General features: G+C 41.2%; 2 protein-coding genes across 3 annotated transcripts in view; one reads left to right on the top strand and one right to left on the bottom strand.

The window, feature by feature from the left end:
• The window catches only part of LY96 (lymphocyte antigen 96), a 176235-nt gene extending 156388 nt beyond the window's left edge, over positions 1-19847 (top strand). Inside the window, exons 5-7 of one of the 2 annotated variants that reach the window (XR_014790095.1) lie at positions 3176-3349; positions 17645-17810; positions 19761-19847. The gene's annotated coding sequence lies outside the window, so the exon portion shown is untranslated. Of the gene's footprint in view, positions 1-3175; positions 3350-17644; positions 17811-19760 lie in introns of those variants that run through there. The other variant, XR_014790094.1, reaches the window with a different exon arrangement.
• JPH1 (junctophilin 1) overlaps positions 1-20192 on the bottom strand; it is a 105032-nt gene that overhangs the window by 79954 nt on the left and 4886 nt on the right. Inside the window, exon 2 of the mRNA XM_084849261.1 lies at positions 17062-17818. Within this exon, the coding sequence (XP_084705387.1) occupies positions 17062-17818 (757 nt within the window). The remainder of the gene's footprint in view (positions 1-17061; positions 17819-20192) is intronic.

Genomic DNA, 20192 nt, shown 5'->3' with positions numbered 1-20192 from the left:
ATCAGGGCGGTGGTGAACGCCTCCCTTGAGGAGGGAGTGATGCCATCAGCCCTCAAGGAGGCCGTGATAAGACCGCTCTTAAAGAAGCCCTCCTTGGATCCTCAAGTTCTGAACAACTTTCGCCCAGTCTCAAATCTGCCATTTTTGGGCAAGGTGATTGAGCGGGTGGTGGCGATGCAGGTGAAGGCACACTTGGAAGAAACTGATTATCTAGACCCATTTCAGTCGGGCTTCAGGCTTGGGCATGGGACAGAAACGGCCTTGGTCGCCTTGGTAGATGATATGAGGAGGGCTCTGGATAGGGGTAAATGCTCCCTCCTTGTTCTCCTCGACCTCTCAGCGGCTTTTGATACCGTTGACCACGGTATCCTCATGGACCGCCTGGAGGGGTTGGGCATTGGAGACACCGTACTGCGGTGGTTCCGGTCCTTCCTCTCCGGCAGGTACCAGAGGGTAGCACTGGGAGAGGAGGTTTCAGACCCGTGGCCGCTCACTTGTGGGGTGCCACAGGGTTCCATCCTCTCCCCGATGCTATTTAACATCTATGTGAAGCCGCTGGGGGCTATCATCAGGAGGTTTGGGGTGCAGTGTCATCAATATGCGGATGACATGCAGCTCTACCTCTCATTCCAATCTTCACCAAGGTTGGCTGTAGAATCCCTGTCCAAATGTCTGGAGATGGTGAGTGGCTGGATGGGGAGGAATAAGCTGAAGCTGAACCCTGACAAGACCGAGGTACTTTTGGTGGGAGACAAGAGGAGGCTAGCGGTGTTGACCTGGTGTTGAATGGGGTACGGCTACCCTTGAAAGACCAGGTCCGCGGCCTGGGGGTCATTTTGGACTCCCAGCTGTCCATGGAGGCTCAGGTGTCAGCTGTGAGCCGGACAGCGCTGTATCAACTCCATCTGATACGGCGGCTGCACCCCTTCCTTCCCGACCATCTGCTCCCATCGGTAGTACATGCCCTGGTCTCCTCTCGTTTAGACTACTGTAATGCGTTCTATGTGGGGTTACCCTTGAAGACGGTTCGGAAACTGCAGCTGGTACAGAACGTGGCGGCTCGCCTGATTAAAGGAAGCCGCGGGCGAGATCACATCACTCCAGTGCTGAAGGAGTTGCACTGGTTACCAGTTGTTTTCCGGGCCAAATTCAAGGTGTTGGTTTTGACCTTTAAAACCCTATATGGTTCCGGCCCAGCCTATCTTAAGGAGCGCCTCCAGCAACACCAGACAGGCAGCTTAATAAGATCAGCCTCGGATGGCCTTCTCTCTGTCCCATCAGCCAGGACAGCTAGACTGGTGGGGACGAGGGAGAGGGCCTTTTCTGTGGTGGCCCCCACTCTGTGGAACTCCCTCCCTAGGGAACTCCATCATGCCCCCTCTTTAATGAGCTTCTATCGTGCATTAAAAACGTGGTTGTTCAGGCAGGCATTTGGGGTGGGTTAGGGTATTTTAGAAAATGTTTTTATTGTAGAATTTTATTGTTTTAAACTGTTTTATTGTATGTTGTACATCACCCAGAGTGGCTGGGTGACCAGCCAGATGGGCGATTAATAAATTTAATAATAAATAAATAACCTTCTCCCATCTCCATTCCTTTCTCCATTTTCTTCCTTTTTTTCCTTTCTCTTTTCCTTTCTCTTTTTCTTTCTTTCTTTCTTTTTCTTTCTCTCTCTCTCTCCCTCCCTCCCTCCCTCCCTCCCTCCTCTTCACTATTTATTTCCTATAATTAGGAAATACTTCAACATACTTTGAAGTTTATGGTAGTTGGAACATTTTCCTTTGGGGTTGGGGTAGGGGTAGGAAGATTAACTAGAAGGAAGTTTGGCGTTGTATGTATAGATTTACAAAGGTAAAGTGTTTAGAAAAAAAATATTGAATGTATACAAATATTTACTTAATCCTGTTGCAGACTTGTGTGGAGCCCTTTTGTGCAGTTATGAACTAAGTGACTTTCTTTGCAGGTCTTCCAAAAAAAAAAAAAAAAGTTTGCAGAGAAATCTAAAGAAAATTAAAACAACCACCCAGCTCTATTTATTAAGGGATTTCTAAGGTCCCGTTTGCACTAATAGGGATATAAATTCACAGAAGGTGTGACCTGTGATGTGCTTATTTTTTATACAGAGCTTTGTTTGCCATTCATTTTCTCACCGCACTGGCAGAAAATTTACCTGGGGGGAGGCGGGAGAGTTGGAAGAGGAGAAATGCCAGAGAGAAATATCAATTTTAGAATGGCCAAACAATGATTCTATGCATGTTCTTGTGCAACTATTTGTGTTTTGTCTTTTTAAAATTATTATGCCCCCAAAGCAGTGAACAGCATATTAATACAACAAAGGTTACATTAAAATAAATAAAACAATATAAACAGCAAAACCACAACATAGGGGAACAAGAGTACAAGAAAATCTTCCCAAACTAAAGGACTAAAAATGCTCTCAGTTATCAAAGACATTAAAGATGGATCTGATACTCCTTACTTTGAATTTTGGGCAACAGGATCCATAATTATCACTACCTACTAAATGCCATTAACTGTCAATTGCTTTGGTTCTACCACACATTAATCCACAGTTAACTTTCTCTAATATAATCTCCTTTGTGATGAGTAAGAAGGTGCTCTTAATCTATCTGTCAAACAAGGGAAATCCATTGCTGGTTCCATTTAATCCACAGTGGAGTACTGAATAATTCCATTAAATCAATGCAATTATCAGCACAGTAAAAGTGGAAAACAATAATGTATACTTCTTACAGAGTGTAAGTATGGTAATAAATTATTTCAGATAGGATGCCTCTGTACTAGAGCTGTGCACAAATGGCCTCTCAAAATTCTCCAGCCTATTTGTGGGCAGAGAAATTGGGTGGACAATTTCACTGAATTTCGCCTAGGGGAGGAGAAATTCTCCAACAGATTCTCACAGACAGGGCTCACTATTGGCAGGGGTTGTAGTGTAGCTTATTTCTTTTTTTCCTAAGGGTTTTAGGTTTATTGCACTGTTTATGTAGGTGGCAACAGCATCAACTGTGTTGAGTCTTCCACTTTCTTGAGGCAGAATTTTGAATTCCTTTTGGTGGTATTTTTGATCTTACCTAATCACTGCGAGGTGGCCGAGGGTGCTGTGTGTGTGTTCTCTCTCTCTCTCTCTCTTACACATCTTCCCATTGCTCTGCAGCCTCCCAGGCCACCTGCACTTTCTGAACTGAAAAAGAATTGACTCATGACATCTTCCCCTTGATGGCTTTAACTGAACTGTGGGAAGCCGAGGAGGCTACAGGCTGCCACAGAGATTACTGTACAATGACGCTCAAGATACTCATGCACACTCCTCACCTACCTCAGAAGTAAGGTAAGCCCAAGAACCCCAAAACTCAACCCATGAGAATTTCCCCCAAATTTCTTCTCCGTTGAATTTCTTTTCGAAAGCAATTTATTTTCTATCAAATTGAATGAGAATGGTCGAAAATAATGTGGGAGAAATTTTTGGCGCAGCATTATTCTGTACTATACTGACTCACCTTACTTCATGCCTTGAAGCAGCTGTATGAATTGATAAGACTGAGGTGCCAGTTCTTAAGGGTGAATTTACAAGATAAATATATCTGCTTCTGTAACTGTTATGACCCTTCAGCTCCTTTTGAGCAGGCCAAATAATTCCTCTTCCTCTGCTGTTTATGGCACTCATTTTGCAAGTTGGCTACCTGTGAGCTAAACATACATGCTTGGAACTTATAATCACAATTTTTGATGACATTGGCTCTTTTCTAAGCAGTCCTCAAGAACATTAAATGTTCAAGAACATTTAAGCAATTATAAAAGTAGACCAGTACTTGTATTATGTAGTGCAAATTGCAGTAACCCTTTGAACTAGTTACTTGATTTCTTGTTTTAAAATTGGTCATTTATTTCTTAAGTTTGAAAACTGACTTAAGAAGAACTGCAACAGACAAACCTGGGCAAGTGACATCTGCTATTGGGGCAGCTACAAGAACCTTGCATCTGCTGCTCCTATCATAGCCTTTTATTTCCCCTTCTGGGCACTAGTGATGGGTAAGTTTCCCTGGGCTTGATTTGGAATGGGCTCATCTTAAATGAACTAATTTGGGCACAATTCAAATTGGGCCCAAATAAACTTCTTTTAACGTTGGGGCCATTCTGAGTTCTAGGTCTTGTAGACAAAAAGAGCTCTTGTGGCCTTGACTATGGCAACAACTGTGTCTTGCAGGCTAAGATCCCTGGAAACTGTATTTTCCCAGTGTTTCTGGGTTCTTATTAATCCTCAGAGATTGTGTGGTCATATTGCTCTTACTGCCTAATGAAGTTGCTCTTTCCTCTCCACCAACTGCATACCCCCTCAATGATAGTGCATGTAACCACACCCCATTCACCACAGCTGGGTCAGTGAGCCTGGCATAGAGCTGGCAGTACTCTCAGGCTTGGTGGGCCCTTTAACCACCCTGGACGTGTGCTCAAAAGGTTTTTCAATTTAAAATATAAATTACATTTTAATTTAATTTTAAAAATTTAAATAAATTTAAAACAACCTGGGCTACAGCAAGCGCCCTACCTTGCCAACCATTACTATGAGCAATGGGCTGGTTAGCTTTTATAATTTAAAATGGACACATTACATTATGCCTGGAAATGAATATGAAACCAGTGCAGACACTGGAGCTCTGATGTAACATGCCTTTCCAATTCACCCACTGAGAGGCAGACTACAACTTTCTGTATCAGCTGACGTCATCAGATATACTAGACAGACAGAAAAGTAGACCCTGCATTACAGTAACCAAGCCTCAAGGTTGGAGGAGTATGGAGGAGGTCTCTGAGATCTGAGTCAGACAAAAAGCACCCCCAGCCTTCTCACCACATTGATTTGTTGCCTGTTCAGGGTTCCAGCCAGGATATCCATTCCATTCACCCTGCCTCCTTGCCCTGCCTAAACAGATCGTCAGCATTCTGTGGCCATTGGGAATGCTCAGTCCTTATTGGGTTTCCCCCCTTTTAGATTCTCTTTCCTAAACATGTGTGTGTACTTCTGCAAACTTTGGGATTTCAAGTATGTCACTACCTCCTTCTTGTTTTTCTGTGGCCTCCATTTTGGCTACAATCCTGTCAGGATCCCTTTAACAGCAAACAATCCTGCGTTTGCTATTATACAAAGCAATTATACCAATATTCCATTCATCTGGAATGGGAATATTGTAGGGAAAGGGGGAAGAGATGGTGCTCTTCATGAATGTAGGATGCAGCTCAAAGCATGAATGGTTGGCCAACATCACTCAGGGAAAAGTATTTGTCTATCCCTTCTGACATTTCATTTGTGGCATGGCAGCTACTACAGTGTACGTCCTTTCTGTGCTGTTTTGCTGATATCAGAACTGCAAGATCATGTGGGAGCAGCTTTTGATGCGCCCCTTTCCTACTTTAGCATTGCCCCAGTTTCCAGGAGATTACTGCACTTTCCTCAACTCCAAGCAATGATGTTATTTATAACATAACTCAAAGAAAACAATACTTTTGTCCTCAGGACATACCCCATATAAATGGGGTGAAGCAATATAGCTTATGAACATTTTACAATAGTAGCGATCTCCGGGCAAACATTGTTCAAACAGTAATGTCAACACAGACAGTGAATTTAAGATCCAGAGATATCCCTTTGTCAATACGTTTGACCTATCTTATTGAGAAAAACACATACATACCATGAAAAGAAAATCATCAATACGCTGTGCTTTCTGCTTGCTCAAATCCCACTGACTTTAATGAGGTTCTGAATGAATGAAAGAGTTTGGCAAATGAGGGCTGGAATTTAAAAGCTTATAAAGAGAAATGGTAAAATGGGCTTGAGTTGTGCAACTACAAGACCTATAGCAAGCATTCAGATTTCTTTATGAAAATGTACCTGTCACCTCTGAAATTAGTAAATTCCTAGATTTCCATGGTGTGAAACTCTTTCATGTTTTAGCTTGTTCTGCTGTTCCAGCTCAAATCAATCCAATTTCGTCCTCACATATGCATGAGTGACTTCCACAGAAATCAATGGAAACTGCACAGATATACTTGAGGGCATAACTATCTCCCATAGTCCTGTACTACAGTGGTTTAGTTTTGGATGGCAAGTGGAAGAGACAGAAGTAATAGCAGTAAATACTTGCATAGCTAAGCTCTCAGCCAAAAGTGTGAGCTTACCACTACCGTTACTGCTATACTGTAACAGCACCTTCTGTTTTCAAGATTCCTATACACATTTTCAGAGTGGAGATTAACCAGCCACTTTCACTGACAACAGAAGAATCAGGCCAGTACAAATAGTCAACTAGATATTTTATATAGTTTTTTATTTTATTATTCATCTTTTCTAAGCCACTTTGAAAGCTATTGAAAAGTAGCAAATACATAATAAAAATAACATAGTTAGAACTTATAACTGATCATTAGTCTAGGGCAATTAACTCTTCTTAAATTTTAGTAACACAATTAGAAATTCTGGATGAACAAGAAATATGTTTATGTATCTACTGAATTAACGAATTATGAAGAATACTGATTTCACCTTCAACTTAAATTACACAAGCTACATTTCTGGGCTAATGACCAATTGAATTCATATAAATTAGAATATTACAAAAGCTATTATTAGTGAGAAAAGGTCCTTTATATTTATAGTAAAAATAATATTAAATTAAAAATGTCTGTACACAAAGTGATCAATTTTTCTGTTCCACCATTCAATTGCCATTGTGTAACCAGAATTTCAAACACATTAAATCATATTTGCTACTTCTAGAAAAGATTGTCCATTAAAACTGTGTGGCTACTTGGTCACGGCTCATTCAAGAACTGCAGATCCCAGAGATTGTGCTTATTCTTAGCCTACCGATCAAACCTTAAAAGCTTACAAATTATTGTGTCCTTACATGCATTGTGTTTAAAAGTGCCATCAAGTCAGTACAAAAGCAAGTAAACTATATTAATACCATCAGCATCAGCTGAATCCTATTCCTAAACACAATGTTCATATTGCATCTATAATAAGTAAAGCATTTTAAAGATTTGCAACGCACTAGTCTTGCAAGTGCCCAGTTTAGTGTCTTGTGTAAAGTGAGACTGATAGCGTCAGCTTAATCCAGAGTGGAAAGTTGTCTGCCCTGTGCATGATTCCACACAGTTTGGCAGGGTTAGTTAATGTTCACTGGACGCAGAATCTCAAGTAGAATGCCTACAAGAAATCTAGGTCCTCAAACAAAAACAACAAACCAGAAAATTATATTAAAACTGCTTAACGAGCAACACCATTCTAAATCCTGTTTGCTCTCGAAATTTAACAAAGCTATGCTAAAATTAAGGGAATGGATTAATTTCTTCAGACTGTTGTGTTACTGTAGAAACCTCTGATCTAGCTTGGAAGTATACGTTACAGTCAACTAGGTAAAGAATGGTTACAGCAATAGCTTTAAGTTTTCTATGAGCTACTATGATCACAGAATAGTGCAATATGCAAGTAGCTTAAAAGTCAGGTGTGCTGAGATACTGAAGAGTAGCAAGGATATCCAGTCCTTTCCACAAGCCCTTTACAAACAAGTAGCTCCAATGCATGGGCCTGTTTGTCTATTTCCCAATGAAGTTGACTAGGCAACTTTGGATGCAACTGTAATTATAGCATGCCACATTTTGAGTAAATAATTGGAGGTGATGCATTTCAGTGGTTCTGTTCCTACGTGACTGTCTCAAAATGATGGTGCTGGGTGGTGGCTGCACTGCCCCATGGCATTTATGCTATGGGATTCCACTGATTTCTATCTGGGCTCTGATGCTGTTTAACAGCTACATGAAACCACTGGGAGAGGTTGTTTGGGGACTTGAGGGTGAAGTTTCATCTGTATGCTGATGATACCCAGCTCCATTTCTACTTTACACCAAATTCAGGAGACGCAGTGGATATTCCATACAGGTGTCTGGAATCAGTAATGCGCTGAATGAAGACAAATAAGTTGAAGCTCAATCCAGACCAAGGTATAGTTGGTTGGTAATAGCTGACCAAGAAATGGGAGTTCAGGTTGTCCCAGACGGATTTACACTGCATCTTATGGATGAAGTCTGCATCTTGGAGATGCTATTAGATCCTGCTTTGCAGATAAATGTTCAAGTATTTGATGTAGCATGAAATGCCTTTAACCAGCTTTGGCTGGTCTCCTGTATGCAACCATTCTTGAAGAATGGGATCTGGCCACAGTTATCCATGCCCTAGTCATGTCTATGTCAGACTACTATAACATGGTAGAAGAAATGTGGTGGTACATTCGAACATTATTTGGAAATGTCAACTGATTAGAATATAGCCTCAAGGCTGTTAATTGAGAACAGTTTGTTAGTGCTTAAGGCCTTCACTGACTACTAGTTTGTTTCTGGGTACAAATCCAAGTACTGGTTTTAACACGCAGGGAGCAATCTTATGGGCCCTAGACAGCTATAACAGCATCTGACCCCACCTTCCCCACCCCCTCACAGCTGGTGTGGGAAGAACTGCAACAGCTACCCTCCAAAGTTGGGAACGAACTCAGAGAGGGGGAAAAGGGGGTGCTTTGGTGGGCAGGGAGGGGAGAAGACTGGAGAGGCCAAGATATGAGCTATCCTGAGGCCCCTGCTAGCCTCCTTCTCTCTCCCTCTGAAGAATCCCAGCTAGATGGGCAAAAAAGCCTGTCCAGCAAAAAATGCAGGGCAGGAGGATGGAAAGGCCAAGATCACTTCCATTGCTCTTCCTGCCCTTCATTGGATGATTGGGTGCCTCTGAGTTCAGGGGATTACAGTCATCAAGGGTGCAATCTTCAAGGGTGTCTTAAACTCCTAAATGGTCTTGAACATGGGTGGGGAACTGGAGGCCTAGGACCAGATACAGCATGTCTCACGGAATCTTCCCCTATGGCCTATGGCCTCACCTCCTCAGTTCCGTGAAGCTGAAAAAAAGGTTCCATTAAAACCCATGGAAGGTTTTTTAAAAATCCTAATTGCCTCAACTGAAGGAAGGGTTAACCCTCTCTGCATGCTGTGACCCACCCTGTCAACTCTAGGACCTAAATATTTGAAGGATGGTGTACAGCAACATGAACCTGCCTGGTCATCAGAGGACTGGCTCTGAGTGCTTCCACCTTCTGAGGTGAGGTGGCTACTAGAGACAGGGCCCTCTTGATAGTGGTGCCTTAACTATGGAACCTCCCCTTATCTGATTATTTGGCCCCAAATCTGATGACTTTTAGATGCCTGGTAAAAAGAAAAGAATTCTGTTTTCCCAGGCCTTTTTTGTTTGTTTGGCTTTTAGTGGTTCTAAATGGCTCTTGAGGGTTATGATGCTGCTTTTATTGTTGTTGGTTTTAGAATACATTGTTAGCTGCCTTGGAAATTTGTTGTTGAAGGGTAAAAACATATAAATAAATATGGCTTGCTGCAATCCTCTTTCTCTGCTGTTAGCCAGCCACCACACCAAGGACTATGCTAAATACACTACTTATTAATGAGCCTGTATGGGATCACTATAGAAGTAAAGGAGAACAAGGCACCAGAAATCCATCCCTAAAAACTAGGAAAAGTAGGAAAAGCTGGCAACCCCATATTAGTTAGCATGCCACTGTAATAAGCTTTCAGTTGGTCATGGGTGTTCCAAGAGTGTGATCAACAGTCCAACAATATGGATGCACACAGAAGCAGAGTCATGACTGCCAAGCCTGGCCCAAGACATTTTGCTGCCTGAGGCGAAGAACAAAATGGCACCCCCTCCCATTACATGTACAAAAACTTTTCTTCAAGACTGAACATCTTTCTTCAACACCAATGATGGAAGAGCATCCTCCACCACAACTGAAGGCAGTAGGCTAGCTTAGGGGGCATAGGGAAAGCCACATGGCATGCAATTCTCTCCTGAAACAACTTGCTTCTGTCTCCCATCACTTGCCACCTGAGGCAACCTTCTCACTTTGCCTAATGGTAGGGCCGGCCCTGATGACTGCTTCACTATACATTGCATTGAAGCATTTCACCCTGCTAAAAGGGTTGGGTGAACTGAACCACAATCCATTTAAAACTGAGACTGTTAAAGCTGTAATCCAGTGCTTGGCTGGAAGTATGCTGTAAGACCTACTTCTGAGTAAACATGCAGAGGATTGATTACGAGCATCCTTGCATGGCATATGCTTCCTAACTATTCATGTATTTGTAAAGTTCTTTGTACATCTGAGTCTAGACTCTCTAATTTTACGCTAGAAAGTTGTTCTCTAATAATAATCAGCAATTACTCCATACCTTTTCAAAGATGGCCAAAGTGCCCATGACTTATTATTCAAATAGGCCTTTGGCATGTAAGCAGGTCTGTTGGAGTGGATGCAGTTTTTATTGTGTTGCTGTTGTGTTTTTAATTGCGTTTCAATGTATTTGTTTTTGTTATTGTATTAATTACATTTTATCTGTGACTGAGGCTTAACGATACAGCAGCAAGATCTACATCACCTTGACATGAAGTTGGAGAAGCAGAGTTTTGTGGATTCCTTTTATTGATGGCTTTACATACCATGTCCAAGGCCCATTTCACATACTACACTGAGATGAACACCAAAGATGTTTTAAGCTTATACCTAATGATGTCAAATATCATTGAGTCGAACACCCGTATCGTACATGCACAGTTGTTAAGAAGCTGTGATTGGCTGCAGCTTCCTGTTAAGTCTATGCTCAATGGCAAATTTGGGTTTGCCTCTGCCTAGGGAACTGCTACTGAGACTTAACAAGGAAAACAAGTCCAACCCAAGACTGTGGATACACAGTTCATGTATTCCCAACTACCAAGGTTTGAGAATGTTTCTCTGTCATTACTCTTTCCCTGACTTGGTGAGGACCACAGTGCAACCCAAGACTAGAAGATACATCCAGTATCAACTATATTATTACACAGAGAGAGTCCTTCATCCTTCACTATTATCCATACTAAATTTGGTTCCAAAAATACCTTCTGCATGGCTTTACTGTACAAGACCTCACACATAAGCAACATCCATATCAGAGAATGTTATGTCAAAATCCTGTTAAACCCATTAATTTCATAATGTAGGCATGCTTCAAACTTCCTTGATCTTTACAGGGCCTAGTTGCCCAGTATATTTATTTTTACCAGCTTGTATAATATACATATCACTGTAATACTCAATTCAGAACATATAATGAAGGAGATTGAGCTCTAAATATGCACACTTACATTCTAAAATCTGCAAAACTGTAACACATGTCCATAGACTACTGAAAAGTACCATAGTGTTGTTTTTCAAATTAAGCCTTTCATAGAATCATAGAATAGTAGGGTTGGAAGGGGCCTACATGGCCATCGAGTCCAACCCCCTGCTCAATGCAGGAATACTTTGCATACTTTATATACCATCTTCATATTTCTGGTTTCAATAGAAACACACATTTAATTTATTGACTTGTACAACTAGAAGGGAAAGGATGGTGCCAATTTTCAACTTTAAAGAATATCTGGATACATTAATCGATAGTCTTGCTGTGACTTAGAGATAGGCTACAGATAAAAAAATCAACTAAGTAAGTACACATTTGTGCATATGGATACTTATGTGAGTATAAGCATATCTCACTGTCCTAAGATGACCAGTTTCTGGGGGAAAGGAAGAGCCACTTCCAGTAGCAGATGCCCTATAGCTGTAATTAACTGGGCTTTCTTTCTCTCTTCCCCTGCTCCATTGCAGGGACAACATTTCCTATAGGAGCTTCCGATAGGAACTCCAAATTGCATACTCTCTAAAAAATAGATCAGAATATTAGCAGTTATACAAACAATAGAGCAAGGACACCTCCAGACTCGTGAGAGAGGCATTCTGATTCAGCATACTTGATACCTACAAAACATACATGTACTCTACCAATCCTTGTTCTAATCACTGTTCTACTCCCCATTAATTGGTAATTCTTCTGAAACATTCTTTTTCTTCCACTTTTTGTTCAGTACTACAACTGCTGTGGGGAGGAAGTGGGTTTCTGGAGGCACCCTAAAAGAGGTTCCTTAAAAAGGACAAGAATGGGTATGAATCATTTTTGGGACTCTCTTAAAAGCTTTGGCATCTTCAAGAAGCCACTTACATGGATGATCATAACCTGGGCTTATGCCAGTTGTTTCAATGGGATAGGCCTATGCCCCTTATATTAGTGCATGTCCACATATATACCTATATGAACCAGAGCCTTGGCTTCCAGAACCCCTCTCTCATCTTCTCCCAGTGTCACTGAATTGCTCAGTACATACTACGCCAGCTTTTAAACATGCACATATTTAATATATTTCTTTAGTTATTACATTTTTAATCTGCCCCAAAACAAATGTTTGTGTCCCCCCCACACACACCCCTGCCTTTCTCCACAAAGTCAGCTTCACCATGTCTCCAAGTGCTACTGCATCTTGTGGTCATGCCTGGGTTTTCTTAGCCACAACTGGCTTCTCCAGCCAGCCCAAACAGTTTTTGTTGTTCAGTCGAGTCCGACTCTTCGTGACCCCATGGACCATAGCACGCCAGGCCTTCCTGTCCTGCGCTCTCTCCCGGAGTGTGGTCAAGTCCACATTCATTGCATCGGTGATGCTATCTAGCCATCTAGATAGCTAGGAAAAAGAAACCAAAAGCAGATACAAGATGGGGGATACGTGGCTCAACCACACTACAAGCGAGAAGGATCTTGGAATTGTTGTCGATCACAAGCTGAAGATGAGCCAACAATGTGATGTGGCTGCAAAAAAGGCCAATGCTATTCTGGGCTGCATTCATAGAAGCATCGCTTCCAAATCCTGGGAAGTACTAGTTCCCCTCTACTCAGCACTGGTTAGGCCTCATCTGGAGTACTGTGTCCAGTTCTGGGCACCACACTTTAAGAAGGATGCAGACAAACTGGAGAGGGTTCAGAGGAGGGCAACAAAGATGATCAGGGTACTGGAAACAAAGCCCTATGAAGAGAGACTGAAAGAACTGGGCATGTTTAGCCTTGAGAAGAGAAGACTGAGGGGAGATATGATAGCACTCTTCAAGTACTTGAAAGGTTGTCACAGAGAAGAAGGCCAGGATCTCTTCTTGATCATCCCAGAGTGCAGGACACGGAATAATGGGCTCAAGTTACAGGAAGCCAGATCCCGGCTGAACATCAGGAAAAACGTCCTGACTGTAAGAGCAATACGACAATGGAACCAATTACCTGGGGAGGTGGTGGGCTCTCCCACACTGGAGGCCTTCAAGACGAGGCTGGACAGCCATTTGTCAGGGATGCTCTGACTTGGATTCCTGCACTGAGCAGGGGGTTGGACTTGATGGCCTTGTAGGCCCCTTCCAACCCTACTATTCTATGATTCTATGATCTCATCCTCTGCCGTCCCCTTCTCCTTTTGCCTTCAGTCTTTCCCAGCATCAGGGTCTTTTCCAGAGAGCTTGTTATGTCCTAACACAGACCCAAACACTGAAATCTAGTAATACCAAGTGTACTAGCCCTTAGCTTTATCTAGCTGGAGCAAGAGTAGCAGTGAATGAGTGTCAGGCAAACATGCATCTGGAATTCTGCAGGAGAAAACACAGCTGGGGTAGGATTGGAAAACAGGCCCATTTAGAATGGAAAACTGGCAGACAAAAATTAAGCACCCATTGCATGCTGCCGCTTTTCTGCTTCAAAACACTCCCTCCCAAAGCTGGTTTTCTTAAAAAACAAAATCCAAACAAAAATGATTGTTTCAAGCTTCTGTTGCATACATTTGTGTGTAACATGTAGTTAGCTCCTGAGTGTTGACCTAATCCTATTAATACGAACAAGCAGCTGCAGGGGCCACTTTAGAATCAGACATGTGGAGGCTGATCCATGCGGTAAGCAGCTGTACCAGGAAGAGCTGACCACGCAAAATTGCTGGGGAAAGGCATGGTGTGATGTAAAGCCACAAATTCCCATGGCAAGAAGCTGCATGAACAGCTGCCACAATGGGCAGCTTCTACTTTGCTCAGGGTCTTGTTTGTTGCAAATGAGCCCAAGAATAGGAAACGGAGGAGAAAACAATAAATACCTTCCACATCCCCTTTGAGTAAGCAGATGGGAAAAAATACGAGGGGACACATATGTAGATAAAAGGAAAGCAGAATATTTTTGGTTATTCTGGGAGAGAATCAAATACTGGCAGAACCTCTACCAGAGTTTGAAAGCCACTGCCCTACCTTGCTTAGACTTGGGACCAAAACTAACATTACCTGGCAGATGTGTGTAAGAATTTCTCAACTTTTTTTTTTTTTTTTTTACTATGAAAGGCAGCTTCTGGAGACTGCAAGTTTGATCAAAGGAATGGCCTCAAGTGGCTAGGGAGTGAGGAAAGGGGATCCCACTTGACCTTTTTTTACATAGTCAGAATCCAAGTCTATGCCAAAGCTGTTTTTCCAGCTATAAGAGAAAGGTGAGAGGTAGAAAAGTGGCTTCTATCCATACCCATACCTTTCCTCCCACAAGGGACTTTGGGAAAAGGTTAAACATGTTCCTTATTCTTTTGGTCAAACTGTCAGCACCCTACAGCTGCTTTTCACAAAAAAAAGTTGAGACCGTTGTATGTGTCCACTATGCAACATCTAGTTCTTCATTGCCATTTTAAATATTATATTTCAATTCAACCCATTAGAACTATACAAGTTCTCACACAGCATAGTCATGGAATACATTTAAGTGCTGTTGTTCCTTGCATGCATGATAACCGTTCTGCATGCCTTTCTTTTAAAAAGTCATTCCTTAGAGGGGTTTTTTTGCATAGAAAAGCCCCTTTGGGTACAAGCTGTCACTCAGCTGTACAGAACATGCTTTGGATACAGAAGGTCCCTATTTCCATCCCTGGTATATCTGGATAAAGGATGTCAGGTAGCAGGACTAGGAAGGACCTCTGAAAGAGACCTTGGAGTGCTGCTGTGACTTAGAGCAGGGGTGGGCAGAAGGTAGATCTCCATATGTTTTGCACTTCAACTCCCAGAAGCCCCTGTCAGCATGGCCAATGGTCAGGAATGCTGGGAAATGAAGTCTATAACATCTGGAGATCTACTTTCTGCCCACCCCTGATTTAGAATAGACAGTCCTGGACTAGATGAACCAATGGTCTAGATCAGTACATGTAAACCTGACTTCCACAAATTCTGGATGGTTCTTTAAAAATTAACAAAAACTAAATTCCTCTTTAAAAAATGCAAGTGTCTTAAGAATGCAATAGTTGTTCATCCAAAGTACTAACTAATTTTTTCAAGTTACACATTACTAAGATTGCTTTTTATTGAAAATTTGAAAAACAACAACAACAAAATAAGTTTTGAGCTGTTAATCTGTTGTCTAATAGGATGGTTCCTTGAACACATTTTAGACTAAGCTATCGATACAACATTCTGCTAGCTGATAAAACTTGCCAAGTTCTTCCTTACTTCTTTATGGAATCAAGCTACAAATGTCCTTTGGAGAGCAAATTGTGTAATCATATACGTTTCTAGTTGCAGACTTCTAAAACAGAGTTCTGTAATACGCAGTTGCCATATACATTTGTGAGAAATGTTTTTTTTTTTTACCATGTCATTCAAATACAAAAGTTCGTCCCAGCTCACACTGTTTAAGAATCATCATTACTGCATGTACAGTGAACGTATCATTTAAGAGTTATGGCCTACATGCAAGATGATTTAATCTAAATGTCAGGGGTCAGTTGCACAAGGTCATTTTTTAAATAGTGTAATACAAACACGTCCTTCCAATTTATGTTACAGAATATTTTCTTGCCAGGACTGCAATGCAAATACTCCAGAATATTCTTCCGCAACCATTTCACAGAGTATCCTAAATAAATGGATTGGAAAATGCAATTTAAAACTTTATACCATTTTCCAGAAATATATCCTGTCCACACCTGTAAAAATTGGTTTTCCACTGATTTTGTGTAGCTTTCCAAAGAATTCACAGATGAGAAGATACTTCTAATAGGAAGTTATAAGACTGTTGCTTGAAAGGCTTACCTCCTCATTAATAGGTTTTTTATTCACGTTAACATTCTGATAAAGTCAGGCCGTATCAGAAAATCTGAAAAAGAACATGTCTACCAGGTGGCAACTGCAACTAAACTGTGAGAAGCATAAACTGGAACTCAAAAAGCCAATTTGAACTGCAAAAATATCCAGGAAGCGTTATATTAATTCATAAGCAAAGACATAAACTGGGTTGGATCCAGATTTAGCCATACTTAGAGTAGACTCGTTAAATTCAAAGGGAGTGTATTGATTTCAGTGTCTTTGCTCTAGGTATGGCTAAATCGGGATCCAACCTATTCTTTTTATTTAACTAGATAATTATTTTTATTCCATCCACGGGCATTCCCAATGCAGCTAGCAAAATATAAGAACAAACATGAATACAGTGCTGCATACATGCAATTATGCAAGACACTCCTGCAGAAAACTAATATGGCTGTCAAAAGATATTTGCTTGGTCTCACCTATGGCAAAGTACATCCCATGGATTACTAAAAGAGCAAAACAGACTAATCCAAATGTTAAATCAGTTTCCTGCTACACTGTAATCATGGCGCCTCCTTCAGAGATTATGAGCTATGCTAACACAGGAAAGCCTCAGGGATGTTCAAGCGGATAGGGAATTTAATGAAGCTGGCAGAGACACCCTTTTAATCAGGCTGGATACAAGGTCTAAATCCATGAAATAATTGAAGATGAGAACCAGGCATATACAGCTGGATTCCTAAACTGGATCTATACACTAAAGAATCACTACAATAAATGCTAATAATGATAGTGCAATCTCATTGCAATGCCCTTAAGCTCCTCAAAACTGCTGAACTAAATTCTCTTCTGAGTCACATATCTACTGAAGCAAGCGTAAATGCATTCAAGAAACTGAAACCTGCACTCGCACAGTTGTACATTTGCTGAAATAATTAATACCTAACAAAATGGTTCTAGTTTGTGTCACTAGAGCAAGGAATAAACATGCTTTGAAATGACATACCTCGAACTTGCAATTTCCACTTTAGTTCTTGCCATGGCAGCTGCGCGCTGGGCGCCCTCAAGTGCTCGCTCCACTTTTTCTTTAGTTTTTGTGTTCCTTATTGGTATAAGCTGCTTCCTTATTCCACGGACCAAAACATTGTTTTTATACTTTCCCTCTTCCTTGGTGCCATCTGGAAACATGGTACATCCATATCCATGTCTTTTATTGTTTAGCCACTCCCCTTCATATTTCATACCATTTGAGCGCTCGCTAATACCAAAACCACTACGCTTGTCATTCTTCCATTCTCCCATGTATGTTTCTGTTGTGGTGGCATCTACGTGGTCTTCTACTGGGCAATAATCACAGTCCCCATCTCCAAAACTAATGGTAGAATTGGCATCACTAGAACTAATCCTGCTCATAGCAGCATCACTCCTGACAGAGCTACGTTTGCTAGAAATTGATGATTTTGATTCAGATTTTCTAAGTTTTATACTACCAAGAAGGGATCCTCTTCTGAACAAGCCTCCTTTTTTCTTACTGCCAATACCTTCAAGATCACTATGAAAATTCAGAACAAACCCTCCTCTTGTTCCAGCTGGACTGTCTGAAGTAATGTCATGTAGAACAGTACCATTGCTCTGCTCACTACGTAGTGAAGATAAAGATGTCCGGAGGGGTGAACGGATCACTGTCGCCATGCCATAAGGAACACTTTGCCGCATACCATAGCCATGTCTCATCCCTCCTGTCCATTGACCCTGGTACGTACCTTTTCAAAGAAATTAAAAAATAATAATAAAAGGAAACAAGTTACTATCTGATGTTTATACTGATAGTGTCAATAGTCCTGAAAATTCAACTTCATATTTTCACCACTAAAATATGAACATAGTCTAGAATCACTTCTCTTTTTCCTACAAAACATTTAGACAGGAGAGAACAAAGACGCTTATGAATTCAGAACAGACTAGATTATGGTTATATATTTATATAATTACCATATATATTACTGAAAACATCTGCAATGTGGTATTATATATATAGTCTGCTGATCAAACTAAAAACAAAATCTACTGGGTAGGCACAAACCCTTGAGCTAACTCATTGGTGGCCAATTATTTTGAACAAGTGTGCTACAAAATAGTATGCACTCTATTTGTTCCCCAATCTGAGGCACTGGGATGGTTTAACCTGCAGTCTACTGAACCCAGGAACATGCAGCATTGAAGGCTGGACTTTATGCCATAGCCAGGCCTACAGGCTCCTGTCCAGGCCCACCACAAACTCCTGATGCCACTTGTAACACCCGTCTCACATGTTAGAATCCCAAAAGCTATCCCGAAGTAGCTCTTTTGATGTTAGCAAATGAAAATTAGGCCTTAAATATGTCCTAATGAGATCAGTTTGGGATGACTTATGTACAAAGGCACTCCTTTGTAGAACTCAGTGGATCTCATGATACCTCTGCAGCATTACATCATTCTGCTCTCTTAACAAAATGGTAAGGTAAATCAGACTGAAAGTGACTTGCTCGAGACCACTCAGAGGGGGGATTTCAATTCGAGTTTCTCTCCTAATGCCTCCAAAACATCTAAATCTAAAGCAAGGGTGCTGAATCTCTTCAAGCTGAGGGCTGAATTCCATTTAGGAAGAGCTTTTAGGAGCCACATTCCAGTGATGGGTAAGACCAGGAAAAAGGGCAGGGCCAAAACAGCCAAAAATATAAGAATATTTTAGTTTAAAATGTTTACTGCCAATAATGAAGCTATTTTGAGTGGCTATACAGTACGTTTACACATATCCTAACCTACATTTTTACACAGTTTACCATTTAAAGTTCTGTTGGAAGATGTGGCAGCAACTGTGCCAGTTTATTATTTCCAAAAGTAAAAATACTTATCAATCAACACAAGAAATTTGTACTGACTGAAAAATATTTTGAGAAACATCCCAGTATCCAAATTTGAACACTATGGTAAATTTACATTTATTTCCTGAATTTGAGATGGCTTACATAAACTTAAACTGTAAAACAATTCAGCCATAGGTTTTATAATCTATAATAATCTACATAAACTCTTTAAAACTATAAATATTAGAACAAGTAATTGCAGATCTGGGCTATCTTCTGCTTAAAATAGTATCAAAGTATTGAAAAAGCCTAAATACGTTCAGAAATGTATTTATTTGGATTTTTTAAGCTTTAACGGTTAATATTGACTTTTTATCCACCAACCCATGCAGAGGAATCCAAAGGAAGTATCCAATGCCCCCCCCCCCCGCCACCAATTTCACTGCACAATAGGGACTCACTGCTTGCACAACAGAGCCCCCAAACAAGTAGAAGCACTTATTTTCGGATTGGGACAGGTCAGCAGAGCTCCCATATGCAAGCTCTGCTGGCTTGCCCCCTTCCAAAAACGTGCTTTTTTGCTGGTTTCTGGTTGCTCTTGGAATTGCAAAACCTCAGTTGCACAAGCAGTGGGTCTCACTTGTAGAACAGAATCAGCAGAGATGCAGTGCCTTGCTGGATACTGCTCCAGATATCATACTGTGAGGAAAAACAACATCTGAAACCCTATGTGTGTGTGTGTGTGGGGGGGGGGGAGCCAATTATGGGAGGCTTTACATAGGTGTATAAAATTATGCATGGTATGGAAAAAGTGGAATGAGAGTGTTTTATCTCTCCCTCTTATTTTATTAAAATGCAGGATCACCCCATGAAGCTGAATGGTGGGAGATTCAAGACAGGTAAAAGGAAACACTTTTTCACACAGCACATACTTAAACGATGGAATTTGCTACCACAAGATGTAGCGATGAGCACAAACTTAGGGCCATTTGCTTTATGAATCACTATTTTGCAACAGAAATTGGAGGCGTGGGCCGTCTGATCTGGATTGGACCTTTAGTGGGGAGAGGAGAAAGGGGTTAAAGCCCCATGCTTTAAAGCTCCGAGCCCCATGCTAGAGTCCCAATCCAGATTGGGGGCCCTGCACTTAGAATAAAAATGGAAGAAAGATGTAGGTACTAGCTATACCTTTAAAGTAACGACTTGGGGGAAATTCGGGGAGTGGAGTGGGATGGGGGGAGAATTGTGTATCTTCCCCATAGCCTTCCACTTTTCTGTTCTAGATTCCCTG

This window comes from Heloderma suspectum, chromosome 4 (assembly GCF_057233095.1).
Source record: "Heloderma suspectum isolate Gila_16-S chromosome 4, 16-S_ref, whole genome shotgun sequence".
In the NCBI taxonomy this organism is placed as follows: Eukaryota; Metazoa; Chordata; class Lepidosauria; order Squamata; family Helodermatidae; genus Heloderma; species Heloderma suspectum.
Note: the sequence above shows the minus strand (reverse complement) of the source record. Positions and strands in the feature narration are given on the sequence as shown.